At 50.0% G+C, this 17,333-nt stretch overlaps 6 protein-coding genes across 6 annotated transcripts; 3 read left to right on the top strand and 3 right to left on the bottom strand.

Moving 5' to 3' along the window:
* Positions 1 to 209: 209 nt before the first annotated feature.
* BO79DRAFT_238328 (uncharacterized protein) lies at positions 210 to 864 on the top strand (the record flags this gene model as incomplete). Its single annotated transcript, XM_025684800.1, has 2 exons — positions 210 to 299; positions 367 to 864. The coding sequence occupies 2 exons, from the start codon at positions 210 to 212 to the stop codon at positions 691 to 693; spliced, it is 417 nt and encodes a 138-aa protein (XP_025538734.1). The 3' UTR covers positions 694 to 864.
* Positions 865 to 1,510: 646 nt separating this feature from the next.
* BO79DRAFT_238327 (putative lipase) lies at positions 1,511 to 4,460 on the bottom strand (the record flags this gene model as incomplete). The annotated part of the gene is made up of 8 exons (XM_025684799.1): positions 4,304 to 4,460; positions 4,133 to 4,195; positions 3,742 to 3,793; positions 3,290 to 3,356; positions 3,106 to 3,183; positions 2,994 to 3,038; positions 2,876 to 2,960; positions 1,511 to 2,842 (listed from the first exon to the last, which is right to left on the bottom strand). The coding sequence occupies exons 1-8, from the start codon at positions 4,397 to 4,399 to the stop codon at positions 1,511 to 1,513; spliced, it is 1,818 nt and encodes a 605-aa protein (XP_025538733.1). The 5' UTR covers positions 4,400 to 4,460.
* Positions 4,461 to 9,029: 4,569 nt separating this feature from the next.
* BO79DRAFT_22871 (putative hexokinase) lies at positions 9,030 to 11,095 on the top strand. Its single transcript, XM_025683983.1, has one exon. It carries the CDS (start codon positions 9,348 to 9,350, stop codon positions 10,986 to 10,988), a length of 1,641 nt encoding a protein of 546 aa, XP_025538732.1. The 5' UTR covers positions 9,030 to 9,347; the 3' UTR covers positions 10,989 to 11,095.
* Positions 11,096 to 11,620: 525 nt separating this feature from the next.
* On the bottom strand, positions 11,621 to 12,787 carry BO79DRAFT_288203 (uncharacterized protein; the record flags this gene model as incomplete). Its single annotated transcript, XM_025688661.1, has 3 exons — positions 12,235 to 12,787; positions 12,077 to 12,119; positions 11,621 to 11,914 (listed from the first exon to the last, which is right to left on the bottom strand). Exons 1-3 carry the CDS (start codon positions 12,735 to 12,737, stop codon positions 11,621 to 11,623), a joined length of 840 nt encoding a protein of 279 aa, XP_025538731.1. The 5' UTR covers positions 12,738 to 12,787.
* A 193-nt stretch (positions 12,788 to 12,980) lies between these two features.
* Positions 12,981 to 14,484, top strand: BO79DRAFT_196646 (cytochrome c oxidase assembly protein COX14). Its single transcript, XM_025681218.1, has 2 exons — positions 12,981 to 13,589; positions 13,698 to 14,484. Exons 1-2 carry the CDS (start codon positions 13,265 to 13,267, stop codon positions 14,186 to 14,188), a joined length of 816 nt encoding a protein of 271 aa, XP_025538730.1. The 5' UTR covers positions 12,981 to 13,264; the 3' UTR covers positions 14,189 to 14,484.
* A 185-nt stretch (positions 14,485 to 14,669) lies between these two features.
* Positions 14,670 to 16,564, bottom strand: BO79DRAFT_209584 (3-deoxy-7-phosphoheptulonate synthase). Its single transcript, XM_025682632.1, has 3 exons — positions 16,301 to 16,564; positions 16,183 to 16,238; positions 14,670 to 16,028 (listed from the first exon to the last, which is right to left on the bottom strand). The coding sequence occupies exons 1-3, from the start codon at positions 16,341 to 16,343 to the stop codon at positions 15,012 to 15,014; spliced, it is 1,116 nt and encodes a 371-aa protein (XP_025538729.1). The 5' UTR covers positions 16,344 to 16,564; the 3' UTR covers positions 14,670 to 15,011.
* Positions 16,565 to 17,333: the final 769 nt, after the last annotated feature.

Raw genomic sequence — 17,333 nt, 5'->3', positions numbered from 1 at the left:
AGCCGGCCACCCCCAAACCCTCTTGTTCCCCCCCTAAACGTGGAAGGGGGGAGGAGGGGAGGCTGCGTTATGTGAGTATGTATGTGAGCAGCAGCGCCACTAACCCCGAGCTGATTCGGACCTTGGGCATGAAACATTAAACTCTTTTCCACCCCGAGTTTACCCCTTCCGGAGATCTAGACCGACTGAGTCGCGAGTGTGTGGCTGAAATGGACTATTGGGAGACCCATGGCTATGGCCGGTTGTCTGATTCTACCCGCAAAATCAGTTGTCAATTGGCGACGGTCCACGTACTCCCAGTTTCTTCCCACGGACTTGGCGCACTAAGCGAAATTGGCCGTCTAAGACTTACTTTTCTGGAAAGAGTTCTATGGTGAGTCTCCAAGCCGGTTACCCGCAACCACGAGCGAACCGTGCCGCCTGGGGAGAAAATTCCTGGCGGATTGGCGAATGAGAGGATCCATGGCATGCCGGTGTCGGTGTCATTTGCCATTTCAGAGTTCTCAGACCCATGGACGCCTCAGGCTAACCGCCGACTCCATCCAGGAGAAGCGATCGGCAGTCCATAGATATAGGCTCTCTTTTCCATCGTCCCAGACAGATTATCTTAGTGATTATCATGGATACGCTTGCTTTGATCAGCGGGTCTTCTCCATTAGCACCGGTGGTGGTAAGCTGAGTTTTGCTCCGTAGCTTGGGCGATCTGGTATGATGGTATGCGTGGTGCAAGGGGGGGGGTGAAGAAGGAAGGATCTGGATAAAAAATGAGTCTCTTATTTTCTTTTTTTCTTTTCCCGATCTCAGATGGACCCCTGGAATGGGATACAGTGGAATCCTGAGAGGTCACGATGCACAATTTCCGGGGTAGCCCAACAAGCTATGGAGTAAGTATGGCGAAAGATAAGAGTCGCTTGAATTGGCGAGGTGAGGGAAGGTGTGCAATTGAAAATGGACTGGCGTGACCACCTGACAAGCCACGTGATGGGTATACAATCCTTTGAAATTGGCTTTCGTCCAGCCATCCATTTTTTATCTTTGCTGCGATCAACTACTGTTCGTCGCACGATCTACCAAACCATGGCAAATAGGTTTTGGTCTGCGACCATGACTTCTCAGCACCGGAGTAGAAAATGCGGAAAATTCCTATTCCCTGTTTCCTACCTGGGTCAGGCGGTTTCGGTTGTGTGTGGACTACGTATACACTGAACGACAGTCCCGCCAATTCCGTTGCGGTGGGTTGATCTCTGCCAATACAGTTTGGGTGAGGGAGACGATGACGGTTGCCACTCAGTTCTTCCGGCTGGATCTGATCCACTTGTTGAAGACTTCCGTGAAACGAATGCATTAGCCTATAAGGTCAAGCTCATCTCGAGCCACAGGGATCCCCTTCTGGGAAGTGATCGTTGGCCTGCGCAGAGAGTGCTTGGCTGTAGCCAAGTATAAACCTAAATACAGATGTGTACGTATGGGGTGCAGTGACCACCTATCTGCCTACTACTTCTCTCATCCTTCAAGTTCGGTATTTCACCCCTACTCCGGGCGCTGAAGCGGCATAGCCTATGATTTCGGGTTCCGCGAATGTCTTCGGTCTATACCTCAGGGTTTCCGACAGAGCTACTAGTACAAGTCCTTCTGTGCCTAGCAAGTCGTCCAGACCAAGCTGTGGAGGAATTGATTGCTGACACACGGTGGTGACGTTGACTCGCGAAGGGTTACCGGGCCCATCATAGGTTAGCGCGTCGATGGTAAGCGCCCATGTAAGTGGGTTGTATAGCACTCCTTTATGCGTGTACAATCCTCCTGCGGGCTTGTGGGCGCAAATAGACTGTAAGTGATTATTGGACACGCCAACTCCACGCGCATCCTCGAGGATCGCGGATGCTTGGTCTCCATCCATCGGCTGCACAACCTCGTCAAATGAAGAGTAGATGGTCGTTGTGTGAACATAAGCCGACTCCCCCCCGAGTGCCCTCAGGGTGCGAACGAACTTAGCGTCCCACCCCTGCTGCCACAGTGCGGGGGTGCACATTATCCCCGCAAGCCAGGGGCACACCAGCCTGGCCTCAACAGTCCCTCGGAAATCAGGGCTTATTGCAATGAAATCCTCCACTGAGGCCCGGGTGGATGGCCAATATTTGAGGGCCCACTGTGTGTTCAACCCGCCCTGGGACCAAGAGATGATGTTAACCTTGGACTGGTAGAGACTGGACATGTAGTTAATGGCATATGCGATGTATTCAGCGGTAACCTGGACATCTCCCAGAGAGGCTTGGGGTATATTAACCCAAGCCATGTCAACTTCCGGGATAGCGTTGCCCAGCTTCCCGAAATTATAATAAAACGATGTTCCAGCAGGTGCGGCCGTTCCTGGAACCAAGATCACTGGTTTCCTTCCACTGTTGTTCTCCTCTTGGGAGAAAGATGGCATATGGATAGCCTCTCTAAGAGCTGCTTCTGGGATGGAATACGGTGCATCCTCGGTTGCTTTAGACGGGTATATACGCCCGCTTTTGAGGTCAGGATTTAGGTTATGAGCCGAGTTAATTTTGGCGCTCAGATAACCATTCAAGACGGTGAGGATCTTGGGAGGAACTAGGCCGGAGGCCACCATGTCTTTTGCAAAATCCAGCATTGTCGAGCTGCTCTTCTTGGTGAATATTACCTCGATCTTTTTCAGTGCCAGTTGCACCTGCTCATCTCCAGATTGTTGCAAAACCTCGTTTGTCGCAAGACCTGATTTGATGCCTGCAGCCACAGACGATACCCTCTTATTCACCAGGGGATCTTTGGCTGCATTCGACAAAATTGAGACAAGATCATGTTCCGAATTTGGCACAGGCGCCTGTTGTTGGGGAATTGAGATGCAGAGGCATACAGGGCTCAAGAGTACCCCGTAAAGGAGATGTCTAGCTAGGGCAGACAGCCGCATGTTATGCAGTTTCAGTGATGCAAGATAGAGACTTGAGAGGTGCACCCGCGATGAATGCGCTTACCGGGCAGAGAGAAACTGCTGACGGATATAGCCAGCAATAGTGTGCCTCGTATTTGACAGCACAGAGTGTTCCGATTCTTCTTGACAGGCCTCGGTCTCATTTGCTGATTTACTCCTTCGTCATTGATTTGCGGTCTTGACCTGGAGAGAGCCAAGATCCAGTCGCGATCCAGGCATCAGAATCGCAAGCCCTTGGTTACTGGATAATGGAGCGATTGGATGCGTCTTGCTGAGAGTAGCTGCATTATCACTCAAGGGTCAGCATTCTGTCTGACCTTCAAATGGTCGGTCTCCCACTCCGCGGGCCACCCGTGAGATATCGGGAAACTAAGACAACTTTTATGCTTTGCCACTAACACCGAGCCTGCACAAGTCATCATGAGTTGATAGAAGAGGTATGGCGTATGAAGCTCATCAGCAGGTATCTGTCATACAATTGGTCCAAAGCACGTCGTCTGCAGCGGTTCACTTGATCTCCCTGTCGCCACTCTATTTCCAGTCGGAGGAAATCAGTGACGGGCAACGGGAACGTGAAAATGATGGTCAAATGACCATGTTTGCGACGTATGAACAGCTCAGTGGCTTCTTGGACCGGTACTTTGGTCGGTTTAAGCAGTAGTGGCTGGCTGATGCTGATGTGCCATTGCTCCAGGGCCTTAAAAAGATCAAGCTTGGAGAAAGCAGGTAGTTGAGAAAGGATGGAAAGAGCGATTGAGATCCCAACCGGCGCCCATGTTCCCCGGATATACTATCGCTAATGGAGACCCAAAGCACTGTAACAGTACCCCAGGCTCGAGTCATCTGCATTGCAGTGCAGTCCGGGGAAGACCACAAGTGCAACCACCACAAAGCCAACAACACCCAGCTGTCATCGCTCCAGTATTATCCAAGAGGTTCTTGATCCAATAGTGATTGATGTATTCTGCATGGCCTCATTATCTTACAAACCCCTCATACCTTACCTCCGTGGCTCCGCTCCGACAACATCATCCCACTTCATTCCGTCTTATCCAAAGTCTTCGGATTATGTGCTACACGATGCCCATGCTGATCGTGAAAGATGACCTTGAGAAGGGGAGAAAAGGACCGTCAGCCGCATGTGCTCGATGCCTCGAGTCTGGTCTGCGGGGACTTGCTTACTTTGGGTGGATTGGCTACCTCTTCTTCATGTGCTTCAGCCTCGTCCGTAACGACCTTGTCAACCTGGGTTGGTTCAGTTAGCCGTGTGCTAAGACTAATTACTGAATTGCGAAGCTAACATAAGCCGTTCAACAACGACAATGGCACCGAGATGGGGAACGGTAGGCTTACTTCTCCCTCGTGGGTTCCTCCACGATACCTTGTATACACGTAGTCTCCTTCGTTGATCTGTTCTCCCGTCTTGTCTTGAACTCTTCTCGTCGGCATGATGCGAGAGTGGTTTCAGTGTTTATAGCAATATGTAGATTACTGAGTTACTCGAGAAAAGCATAAGACTGAGTAGAGTGTACACTGGAGGTGATGTCATGATGAGGCAGGAACGAACGCCTCCCGCTGGAGCCTGAAACTATACTAAAAAAACTACACAAGTATCGAATGTCAATCTACACACATAGCCGCTGTTAATCTCTCATCTGCATGTCGATATTATTCTCGATCCCCGAGCACAGATTTAATCTGGGGAATTGGCTTCGGTACGGTCCTATACCACGAGTATTGAGACCACCCTTGTCAAGTATAACCTATATACTCACCATGGAGAATTTCTTCGTGCCATTATCCCTCTACTTATAATATGAATATGATGGGCGCATGGATACTAGTAGTCAAGGCTCGACTGGATACTATTCACAACTAATGTAGAGTGCAAGCACACCGCACAGCAATCCCATAGGAATATATACCTAGTACTGATGGGGCCCCCTATGACAGAAATATGATGAGATTACTGTTTACTGGACTACTGCCTTTGAAAATGAAGCAGCCATCACAAACACATGGATCTGAGAGAAAATGGGGATAGGAACCACGTCACTACCAGCAGTTCTCCTAAAACCCCCCATGTTCCCCCCTCTCCCAACAGAAAATTAGAAAGTAAGCGCGGATACCGAGCCATTGTCACACAGTGGCAGTGATGCAAGATGGGGAGTGGATGACGGTGGTAGTGCAAGGCTAAAAGTCGGGTGGACCAAGTAGTTGAGCACGACAGTCTCATTGAATGTATAATATAAGTCCGACATGGTGTGAGTAGTATTATATTGATGATAGTCATAATGATGATGGTGGTGAGTGGTGTCGCCATCTCTTGCTGGTCTTACAATGTTGCAGCAGTCAGTGGTGTTCCCCTCTCGGATGACCCGGACTACTTGGACTTGGCTCATTCGATACGAGGTCATGGAAAATATGTACCCGACCCGCGTTATCTTTAGTGAGTGAGTAGATCACGTTGCCGGGGCTTGGGTTGCATGACTACTCACTGTAGATGGGCAGATGGTGCTAGGATTGTGGGTCCTGGGGCAGAGGATACTGTCGACACGGTATCAGATGGTTCATCATTGTAGCTCTGTCTTGCTAGCAAGGTATCTTCGCTTGAGAGCAAGTAGTAGTGACGTGGGCTGAGGGAGAGTGTGGTTTCCTCTTAGTAGGTGTTATAGTGACTTTGGCGTCATTTGTATAGGAGATGATGATGATGATGACCATGATGTTACGACCTGCCGGGGCAGGACTTGTGGTCGTCGAGGTTCTCCCGTAAGCAAAGCTCCCATCGTTAGGATCAAGGTCTGGTGTTCTGATGGGCCACGTAGGTACACAGACACACGGGTTAAATTTAAGGCGTTCATGGCACGGCTGAGGTGTCCTGCATGCTCCGTGAAGATATGGGGGTGATGGATGGTTGGGAAGTCATGAAAACCACGTGGGCAGAGAGTGTCTTGGGCCGTATCAGCAGCACCTATCCTCTGGCTGCTATATGGGAGTGAAACTGAAAGGTGCCCGACTCATCGTATACAAGTAGTAGTTGGTATATGCTATGATTAGATGAAATTTACAGATTGGACACTGCTGCCGAGTCATGACTGATTGCATCAGGGCAGCACAGCACCCCGACATCTATCAGAATGGAAAATTAGCGGGGATAGCGCCCCTTGCAGGATCAAAATCTCCTGGGTATCTTGACAGGCATTTGGTCCCTTGCACCAACCTTGGCCTGTCTGAGTGGTAGCGAGGGGACTCTGAAACGCAGAGTAACTACTACTACTCCGGAGTAGATAACAGATCGGGCTAGTAGCAAGTTGTTCTAAATTGTCCTTGCCGATAGAGATCGATCACTCCTGAAATGCGGAGATGGATGATATTGTTGCTGATTGTTATTCTTAGTGTGGTTGTCGACGATTACCTTACTGACTTTGTGCGTCTCAGCACATGTCCCGTTCCTTGGCGGAATCCCAGGAATGCGCAGTCTCTCTCACTGAGGTAGAAATGTAGTACCCCTACTTAGAGGTATTTAAAGTTGATATGGTGCTATGATGATTAAAATTAATTCGGCCAGGCACTTCCATGGCAAGTAAAACACCCGGATGAAGTAACCGATCAGATACCAGGTGAGTGTATTTAGTACTAAGCTTGAGTAGTAAGTACTTAGTAGCAAGTAAGTAGTGAGTACTAAAGTAACTTGCCGAGGGAGAGACGATGATTGGTGGGGAGGAGGATGGGTAAAATGTAACACTCCCGGCCATTGGGAGCGGGCCCACTACCACCGTTGCACCCAGTCGCTCCTCGACCAAACGAAGGTGTCACATTCCAATTCCCTCTGGCTGCATCAAAAGTCCATCATGGGGGACTCTGGGAAAGGATAAGGGAATGCCAGGGAGGCTGCAGTATATCCGATCATCCTCCTTGAACCCTACTCATCCCGCTCATCCCGTTTGTCTGTGAGGAGTCACAGTATACCTACATACTCGGTTATGTGACTAGCCGGAAGAGATTGAATTGATTTGAATTAAAATAATTTCTCTGCCCGACCAACTGTTGGAGAACCGGTATAAGGATTACCGAAACAATGTCAAAACCGTATCCACAAACACAGACACAGACACACACAGGGTTGATGTACTGAAGACCAAACCAAGCGGAGGGTCGATGACCTCCCCGATCCATTTTGGATGCAACTCTGTCGCTTCTAAACTTCACCGGGCCCCACTTGGTTCATCTGTTCCCATCACGCCGGGTGGTACTCTCCCCTTCCTTAGATCTATTACTGAGTGAGTATAGGGAGACCCTTTCCTCAGCACGGGAAACCATGTCAATGTCATTGATGGGTGTTTCTTGTGTCTCATTGTTTCAGTCACCTATCTTCACGAGTAAGGATAAGCTGACTGCAGTTGAGATCAAACTTCCAATGAGTTATGCTTATTCTTTATACCCCTGAAGACTGACTACTGAACTACGGAGTATTAAGTTGATGATTAGATCATGCATTCGCCCGATCTCTGCGGATGATTAGATGACGATGATGATGATAACGCAGTTCGATGGCTATTTTGGAACTCCTTCGTTTCCATGCGGTGTTCAAATGATCCTTGAATCTGTCTTCCTCTTAGAAACAGTACCTTCCGAGCATCCGAAGCTAGCCCTGGTCGTTCTAGACCAGGCATGGATCCAGGTCTCACATAAAACCCAATCTTAGTAGTACTGATTACGGAGAGGTCTTTTAGCCGGGAAGATGGATCAGATAACTATACCATCTCTTAAGTATTACACGATACACCACCACTGCTACTATGTAGGCAGTAGTAGTATCTGTATCATGCACCATCGCATCATCCTTAGGGGTTCATGACGGCAGAGGTTCTCTTTCGGTCGCCATCAATAACTTCCGGGGAAAGTCCGAGTAATTACCAGCCGACAAGGTAGCAATCGATCCTCTCTGAATCAGTACATCAAATTGATTAGGTAACTAAATAGTGTCTCGTTCACAATGGATTGATTTCTTCAAGTGAATCTCGAGTCATTGATTGAATGACGGCATCTGTGTAAGTAATGGAGTCACAGGTAAATACAATACGGAACGAACCAGCTGCCAGGAACCATACCAGACAGACAGAGCAGGGAGGAAGTAGTACCACCCAAAGTAAGTCGCAGTCGCAGTAAGTTAGTAGTAGTCAGTGAGTTACCACCCTGCGACCTGACCGGCAAACCACTGGAAAGTATGATACCCATGGCCTGCAAATTTATGGATTTCTATTCTTTTTTTTTATTAATTTCAATTTTAATTTTCTGATTTTTATTTTTATTTTCGCCTTCCTACAGTGATGGATGGGATTTCTCTTTATCTTCCCCCCCCTTTGAATTGCAGATTCCTCAAGCAAGCCATTCCAGCCTGCGGGAAAGCCAATCCGGACGTTGGTTCCTGACGAGGAATGAAACACGCGTAGTAGGTTGGTTCCCTTTCCTTCATCGTCCCTCTCGTTTCCCGTTTCCTTTTCCCACCAAACCCGGTAGTACCGCTACTACCACTTACCACTAATACTACTACTGCTAGTTACCACTATTACTATTAACTACTACCACCGCTACTCTCCTGCTAAGAATACTTTGCGACTCCCAAAACTACAATACAATCGATACCACTCACGACTACTACCTCTACTTTCCCTTCACTCTTTCTATTCCCTTTTCTCTCCCCCCTCTCCTCTCTTTCCTTCTCTCTCTTTCTCCCCCCCCTCCCTTCAATCAAATTCATCTACTCCATACATCCCCTGGAATTATAACGCTACCTTCTCTCGGGCTACACCTCCATCTTTCCTTCCGTGCAACTCGATTCAGTTATCTTCCCGCCAGGCACTGGAACGCCCGCTCGTCATCCAACTCCATCCATCCGCTCTCTCCCTGCCAGGTTCATCTACCACCTACTACTACTTACCTCTACTACTACTCCCTTTGCACAGACTATCCCCGTCTCAACATTGGTTCCCTTTCCGCTGCACCCTGTGCAAGGATTCGTTGTTCGGGTGATCAGTGGTACTTCTTAAAATCTTGTCCACTTCTCTTGAATTACTTCATTGCCTTGGGATAGAGACTGGTTCTATTCTGCATTTGCATTGCGCATCCTTCCCGCTTCGGTGATTGTCATCATTCGGGCCCACAAGCCTTGACTTGACTTCTTTATTATCATCTTGAAGTGGCATTTGCTCGTATCGATGCTTCTTTGACCCTCTCCAAGTTTCACTTGCCCGTATGAGCCCTTATCTGTGTTAAACCACCACTACCCGCTCATACAACTACACCCCCTCATCCCTCCTCACCATCAGCTTGGGATTGGGAAACCCTCTCTGATCGCCTTCCTTCTTATCAAAACCAACTTCTCCCTCTCTTAATCATGTCGGCCCCATTGGTCAAAGTCTTGCATCGAATGCAAGAACTCTTTACGAACATAGTTGCCGCCTTGGAGGCTATGCTATTGTTCCCTTCCCTCTTCCGCGACCCCTCCCGTAAGCGGCGGAAGCCTTTCCATGGAGCGTATTGGGGACGTCGCTCTCTTGATACGTTTGCTGATGAGGTGGATCGTCTGTTCACGGCACCTTTGTCTGTGCAGAACATGGTCGCCATGTCAGACAAGATCCGTGCGCAGTTCAAGTCTTGTCTACAATCTAGCCCCGTCTGCATGCTACCTTCTTACAACCATGCCCTGCCCACCGGAACAGAGACGGGAACGTTCCTCGCACTGGATGTCGGTGGCTCAACGCTGCGGGTAGCATTGGTTGAACTACGTGGGCAGGGAGACATGCGCATCCTTCACGTCTCGTCGTCGTACATTGACGAAGATGTCAAGTTGCTGGAGGGCACTCTCTTCTTTGATTGGATGGCGGAGAAGATCGACTCGATGCTACGCGAAGTGGGCACCAACTATGGACGAGAGGCCGTGCCACTGTCGATGGGATTATCGTGGTCGTTCCCCATTGAACAAACGTCCAACAGTAGTGGTCTCGTTATCCATATGGGCAAAGGATTTCACTGTTCAAATGGCACCGTTGGGCAAGAGCTGGGTGATCTTATCGTTCAGTCTTGTCGGAAGCGAGACCTCAATGTCCAGGTGGATGGGATCGTGAACGACAGCTCCGCGACACTCCTCTCACGCGCCTACATCGAACCCAAGACACGCATGTCGCTTATTCTAGGAACTGGAACTAATGTGGCGATCCACTTTCCAGTTCATGAGATTGGACTGACCAAGTTCGGTACGAGACCGCCAGGTTGGTTTGACTACGCCAAGCACGTTATTGTCAACAGCGAAATGAGCATGTTCGGCGGCAGCATCCTCCCCAAGACTCGCTGGGATGAGGTTTTGAACCGGACACACCTCCGGCCGGACTACCAACCTCTGGAGTATATGATCACTGGGCGTTATCTGGGAGAGATCATCCGTCTCATCATTGTTGAAGCGGTGGAATCTGCCAAGCTCTTCGGCGGGGAGTTGCCTCATTCGATGCGCGATGCGTACTCATTCGACACCAGTATCGTTGCAGCGCTGGAAGCTGATACAACCCCGCTTCTCTCATCGTCTGCGGCGCTTCTACAGAAGGAACATACATTTACCGTGTCACCGTCTGTCGAGGATTTGCGCTTCCTCCGACGAGTCTGCCAGGTCGTCTCTAAGCGAGCAGCAGGATATCTGGCAACGGCAATCCACAGCATGTGGTGCCTGCGGAATGAGGCAGAATTTCCCGCGACGGCCCCTCCTTCGATCAAGGAAACTCAAGAGGTGACCGTGATAGAAAGCGAAGAGAATCACCGGAGTCTGTCAATCGCATGCGACGGCAGTGTCATCAACAAATACCCTGGGTTCCGGGACCGTTGCCAGGGTTATTTAAATGACCTTGTAAAGGAGACGAACGCATCGCGGCCATTGTCGGACACCACCACGGAACCTCAGGTGTGCCTGGACCCGGCACCTGAAAGCGCTATATTGGGAGCGGCCGTAGCAGTGGCTGTCGCCGTTGCGGAGAAGAAGCTCGAGTAGACTACGTTATCCAGCATTCCCTTGTCTCTCATCTGAACTTCATACCTATCTCTATATTTGATCCATCAGCCCATCGGCTACATTCGCATTCCGAGGTGTTGTGCGGCAGCTTTGCATTTACTTGGCCACCATTTCGCTCTTGGGGCTCTGGGTGTCGGACATTGTCATTTCCATTTTGTTGTTCTATTGGGGCTCCTCCTAGGCCACCCGATTCATGCATTTGTGCTTCCATAGGAGCATTCATTGCTTTTGCATAGACAGAACAGGTTCATCAATAACGGGGGTGGAGCATTTCTTGACCTTTTGGCGGACTAGACGGTTAGGCATATGGCCTGAGATAGAAGCGGGGATTGTGCGTGTGTACATAATGTTAATCGTCAATACAAGAGTATCGAGCCACTGGGTGCACTGAGGCCCCAGTGAGGCCGAAGCCGAGGTTTGGGATTTTGGGTGAATCCCCACATCACAGCGTGCATCCTGCCAAGGCCTTGCCAACGAAGAGGCACAAGACCAAGGAGAATCAATTTAAGCAATGAAAAAGGGACAGACACACTATCTGGCCCCATGATGGTAAAATCTACATCAACTTGTTACCTTTTCAAGCATCAGTCATATCATCATATTAAGACAAATCACTCCCGACAAAGATCCTGCAACAACTCCAACATTCTCAGTTGAAGCGCCGACAATTCCTCTCGGGAAAGCTGCTGCTGCTGCTGCTGCTGCTGCTTGACAGTCGGGGCAGTGGTTGTTGTTGTTCTTCCCATATTCGAGGGATCAGAGTCCAAAACAAGACCCTTCTTAATAGTGAAAAAGGGAATCCTGAGTGCCTTGAGCTCTGCTATCATAGCATCGGACATTTGTCTGGAGGCTTTGTATACTTTTGCGTCGTAGTTGGTTAGTTCGGCGCGGTCTTCTTCGGCTGTCTGTTTCATTCATCATTGAGTATTAGCTGTGTATGTAGTTTTCTGTTGTGTTTTGTTTGTCTGTGTGTGAGAATGTGGATGATCTTGTGCTTCTTCTCTTTCTTTGCATCCATATCCATATAGTATAGTATGGTATGTATGCATGGCATGGGAAATACATACAGAAACTTGCTTATTCTCATCAACGGGAGCGCCGACGGATCGTCTAATTATCAAAATTCCATGAATGATTAACTCATCTCTTTGCCTGACTTCTTTCTCATTGTTGTTGTTCTTTGTAGATTCATGACTGGGGAGTAAATGGAATAGCGTAGACTCACAGCACAGCATCCAACTCCTTCTTCTTCTCCGTCCGGGCGGACTGTTTCTTCAAGAGCGCTTCGCGTCCCTGCCACCATTGTTTTTCGTGGTCGTGTTGGCGTTGGATTAGCCAGCGGAGGCGACGTTGGATCTCTTCGTTTTGGGCTACTGTGCGCATTACGTAGCGGAGGGCCGTTGGCCAGGTGGTTATGATGGAGGTGTCTTCGGCGATGGATCCTGCTGGTGCCGGTCGTGGTTGTGGGTGTGGTTGTGTTTGGTGATGTTGGGGTCGTGAGGATGTGGGTTTCGGGGGGATAGGGAGCTGGGAAAGGGATTCGCTGGGTTCGTAGGAATCATTATCTTCTGTTGGTGCTGCTGGTGTTGTTGAGTCTGGGTTGTGAGAGTAGGGAGGATGTGGTTGTGGTTGTAATTGTAGTTGTGATTGAGCTTGTGGTTGTTGCTGGTTGGATAAGGCGGAGAGAGTTCTGAGGACGGAGCTCAAGTCTGCTGCGTTGTAGTCCATAGTGCGATAATCATAGGAGATGTGATGAAAAATATGATTTCTGTAGCTCGACCATGAAGCTAACTAGAGTGGTGTCAAGGCAAATAGCTGTCTAGATGATAAGCTATGGAGTAAATCGAAAGCGGAGTTGTAGTAAGTTAGTGTCCGGCTCGGCCTCGAATCGACGAGGTTGGATTTCTTTCCGCTGAAAATTTCCCCGGCCGGCAATCATTCCCAATTCCTCCTCCTCCTCCTCCAAACTCCGCCTGACCCCCGTTGGCTTCAGCTGCTCTCCCCTCGCCAGCTCGACATTTCCATATCGTGCCTATTGGATTTGACCCTCCGTCGTCCTATCCAATTAACCCCGACTTATTCCCTTGGCGCGCGCAACCCTTCGTCTCTCCCACCCCCCGCCCACCGCCGAATGTACCGTTCCGACTGATTCCATCCCGGTCACATCATACCATATCACCACCACCACTTCTACTACTACTACCATCCTCGAGCATCCTCACCGACAATCCATCCTCGCCGACTCAATCCAAAAAATGTCCCGCTCCGCTGCAGACGCGACCCGGTTCACAGCCACCGGGCCCTACGCGCACTCCAAGCCCGGTTCGGCCAGCGCGGCGGCCCCCTACAAGCTCCCTAGCTCGATGGCAAAGCCCACCTCCCAGCAACAGCAACAGCCGCAGTTAAACGCCAATGGCAGACCGGAGTCTCCCAAGGAAAAGGTCGAGCGGTTGAGGGCCCAAGCCCGCGCGGCCCGGTTAGCTCAGTCGACGTCGCGGGTGGATCAGATGATTGAAGTAGGACGTCGATTTGCGAACAAGGCGCATAAGACGATGGTGTACACGCTGATTGCTGCATCTGGTATGTTATATCATCTACGGTGTTACAAATGGACTACACACATGTGTTGGTCGCCGCGAGGGTTATAGAATCATTGACTGACGCGTTTCGGGAATGGAAAAAAAACAGGTGTCTGCGGAGCTCTAACAGTCTACTCCGTCATCTCTCTAACGCTATACAACCGTCGGCAGCGGGCTCTGTGGGTGGAGAAGGAAATGCAGAGACTGCAGGATGCGAAGACGGCGTATGCTGCCGGTACGGCCAACACAGAGCAATTGGAGCTGCTGAAGAATGAGAAGATCGGGGAGATCTTCCAGCAGAAGAAGGAGGAGGCTAAGGCGCAGCGGCCCTGGAATCAGGTCAAGAACTTCATCTTTGGTGGTTTGAAGCAGGATGAGAAGGCCGCTGCTGATAGCAGCAGCTCTATCCCCGATAGTGTCCTGGAGGGCGGCAACAAGTCCGCAGTGCTGGAGGCGCTGAATGCTAAGGCTGCGGAGGATGCGGCCAAGTCTGCTGCTCCTGCTGTTCCCAAGGGCCAGCTGGATGCGTTGGCTGAGAACGCCGAAGATGCTGCGAAGCAGTCGACGCGAAGCTGGAAGAGTTGGTTCACTGGACGGTAAGGAGTCCGGAAAACAAGAAACCTTTGGTATATGGAAATGGATGTATGACATATAGAGCGGAGGGAGGTGGGTGTGGGTGTGTGTACGTGAGTGAGGATGGAAAACAAGGAATGTCTCAGAGATGACGCCTATCACATTTACTTATGCTGCTTTTCTGGTTTGCATGGCATCTTCTCCCTGTTTTTCCATAATCTGGGGTTGCGGCGTCTATGCGGGTTATATTTTATTTTTGTCTCGTCTTTTTTTTCTTTCTTTCTAGCTGTATTCTTATCTTGCTGTTGTTTGCTTTCCTCAACCTGTGTATTACTGGGTTAGAGTTCTTGTCTTTACTCTTGTGTACATATACATATCTACTATTCTCTATCTCTGGTATCTCTCTCGTCTCTTGGTTAGAATAGTGCTGTCAATGGCTCAAGATTAACTTAATCAAGAGGGTTCGGTCAATCGAGCAAAGTTGAATCTACATGGGCAATCAGATCTTGTCATACTCATCGTTCTATTATTGATTCATCACTGTCTACCGTGGACAGAACCTAAGTGAACAGGGACAGGCAAAAAGAAATTACAAAAAGTGTAAAAAGAAGCAGTCAAGACTTTTACTGGAACAAAGACCGAAAATGCTGCCCGCAACAGGCAGAGGCTGTCTGTCCAACACACCCATAACTCAGGAACTCGTGCCCGCAAAGTCAGATAATGAAACCAAAATGAGGTAAAATAAAGCACCCTGGCTATGGTATCTAGATCGGATTATTCGGAACAAAAGGAAAAGGGAATCACACTCGCTGGGGGGTTTCGTAAACGCAGATCATCCATCCTCAATCGCTCAGTGGGTGCCATTAGTGGACTTGGCCTGAGCGGCTTTGGCGGCGCGTCTGGCACGAACACCATCAGCGAGGTCCTCCAGGACCTGGACGGTGGTCTCCCAGTCAATGCAGGCGTCAGTGATGCTGACACCCTTGCGCAGGCCGGAGGGACCCTCGGGGGGAACCTTCTGGTTACCCTCGTTGATGTTGGACTCAATCATAACACCGATGATGGCATCCTGGCCCTCACGGAGCTGGTCAGAGACCTCCTTGGCGACCAGAGGCTGGTTGCGGTGGTTCTTGTTGGAGTTGCCGTGGGAGCAGTCGATCATGACGACCTCGGACTGCTTCTTGCCCGCCAGAGCCTCGCGGGCGGCCTTGATGCTCTCACGGTCGTAGTTGGTACCCTTGTTGCCTCCACGGAGGATGACGAAGCCGTGCTCGTTACCAGCGGTCTTGGTGATAGCAGCCAGACCCTGCTTGGTGACACCCAGGAAGCGGTGGGGGTGAGCAGCGGCACCAATGGCATCAATGGCAACGGTGAGGTTGCCGTCGGTACCGTTCTTGAAGCCAATGGGGAAACTAAGACCGGAGGCGAGCTCACGGTGCAATTGCGACTCGGTGGTGCGGGCGCCAATGGCACCGAGAGAGATCAGATCGGCCAGGTACTGAGGGGAGATGGTATCCAGCATCTCACTGGCAATGGGCATGCCCATGCTGGTAAGATCAGAGTAGAGCTGACGAGAGACACGGAGACCCTTGTTGATGTTGTAGGACTCATCAATGTCGGGGTCGTTGATCAGACCCTTCCACCCCACCGTGGTGCGGGGCTTCTCAAGGTAGGCACGCATGATGACACAAAGGTCGGAGGAAAGCTTCTCGGAAAGCTCCTTCAGACGGCCGGCATATTCGAGGGCCGTGGCAGGGTCGTGGATCGAGCAGGGGCCGACAACAACCAGCAGACGGTCATCCTTCTTCTCGATAATCTTCATGGCCTGGTTACGGCCAGAGCGGACGGCCTCGAGGGATTCCTTTTTCTAATCATGTCTTCTGTTAGCCCCAATGGTCTGAACCGAGGCATTGACGACGAAAATAACTCAGAATGTGGTCGGGTTAAGAACCCAACCAACATGACAGGAAAGACTTGGGAAAATTGGTAGGGAAAAAGCAAGGGGGGACGATGTGACTCACACCAGGGATCTCATTCTGGAGGTACTGAGGGGGAAGGAGGGGATCATATCCCAGGACTAAATGGATTGACAAATCAGTACAGGCTCATTGGCACTCAAAATGAGGTTTGTTTACTAACCGCGAGTGTCCTCATTGACTTCTGTGGTGCTGATCAAAGGCATGGTGGGGGGGAATTGGCTGTGTGGAAGGGATTATTCTGTATGAGGGGAAAGGAAGAAAGAGGAAGAGTGATGGAAAAGGACAACAATACAGCCTTTATAAGGGGTCTAGAAGGGCCAGGAAGTGTGCAATGGAGATGAGTCAATGGGGAGAAGACAACCGAAGCGAAATCGGGGGTCAAAGAGAAAGCGAGCAAGGCACAAGCGAGAAAAGAAAAAAAAAGAGCAGGGAAATGGAGCAAATGAGAGAAGATGGAAATGGCATGAAGAGACAGAAAGTGTGGGCCGCGGGAGCGCGGACCAGCCGATGATTCACACACTTGCAAAACTTAAGGTTGGTTGGCTGCAACCTACCGGTGGCGGTATCAGTACCGTATTGTCTGTCCCATGTATGTCACCATCCATCGTCCATCTCTCTCTCCCTTTCTATCAACTCTTCTAACTTCCCTCCCTCCATCACCACTTGAGGTAGATGCTGCTTCAATTGACCCGCTTCTAGAGTTCAATAGTCCTCCCTCCCCCCCCACCACCCATTCTTGATACATCCACGGGTCTCCTTCCCCTCCCATCATGGCCCAGAACCACTGCCCTCGAGTCTGATGTGATCAATGCATCAAGGCTCCGGGGTGTGTGATACTGCATGATTCGATCACACTCAGCTTATCCCCCCTTCTCACATAATTCTCCACCTCAGGATGGTCATTCATGGTACGAATAAGGTTCCCGCTTTAGGTTGTGTCAATTCAAACCCCCAGCGCCTTATCGAAAACGATAGCCTACCGTTCCAGATCGGTCACTCCATGACTTAATGCTATCTAGAGCACATCATGATTCGGATTACTCCGATTTCCGGTTTTCAACGTGGATTCTTAAACCGCTGGATACCATTGTTCCAAGGCCCTGTCCCAGATAGCTTACGTCAATCAGCTTGTGATTCAAGGGCTTAGACAACCAATGCTTGAGATGTTGCAGCCGAAAGAGAGAGCGATTGAA

Source organism: Aspergillus costaricaensis (genome assembly GCF_003184835.1).
Source record: "Aspergillus costaricaensis CBS 115574 unplaced genomic scaffold BO79scaffold_19, whole genome shotgun sequence".
Classification (NCBI taxonomy): Eukaryota; Fungi; Ascomycota; class Eurotiomycetes; order Eurotiales; family Aspergillaceae; genus Aspergillus; species Aspergillus costaricensis.
Note: the sequence above shows the minus strand (reverse complement) of the source record. Positions and strands in the feature narration are given on the sequence as shown.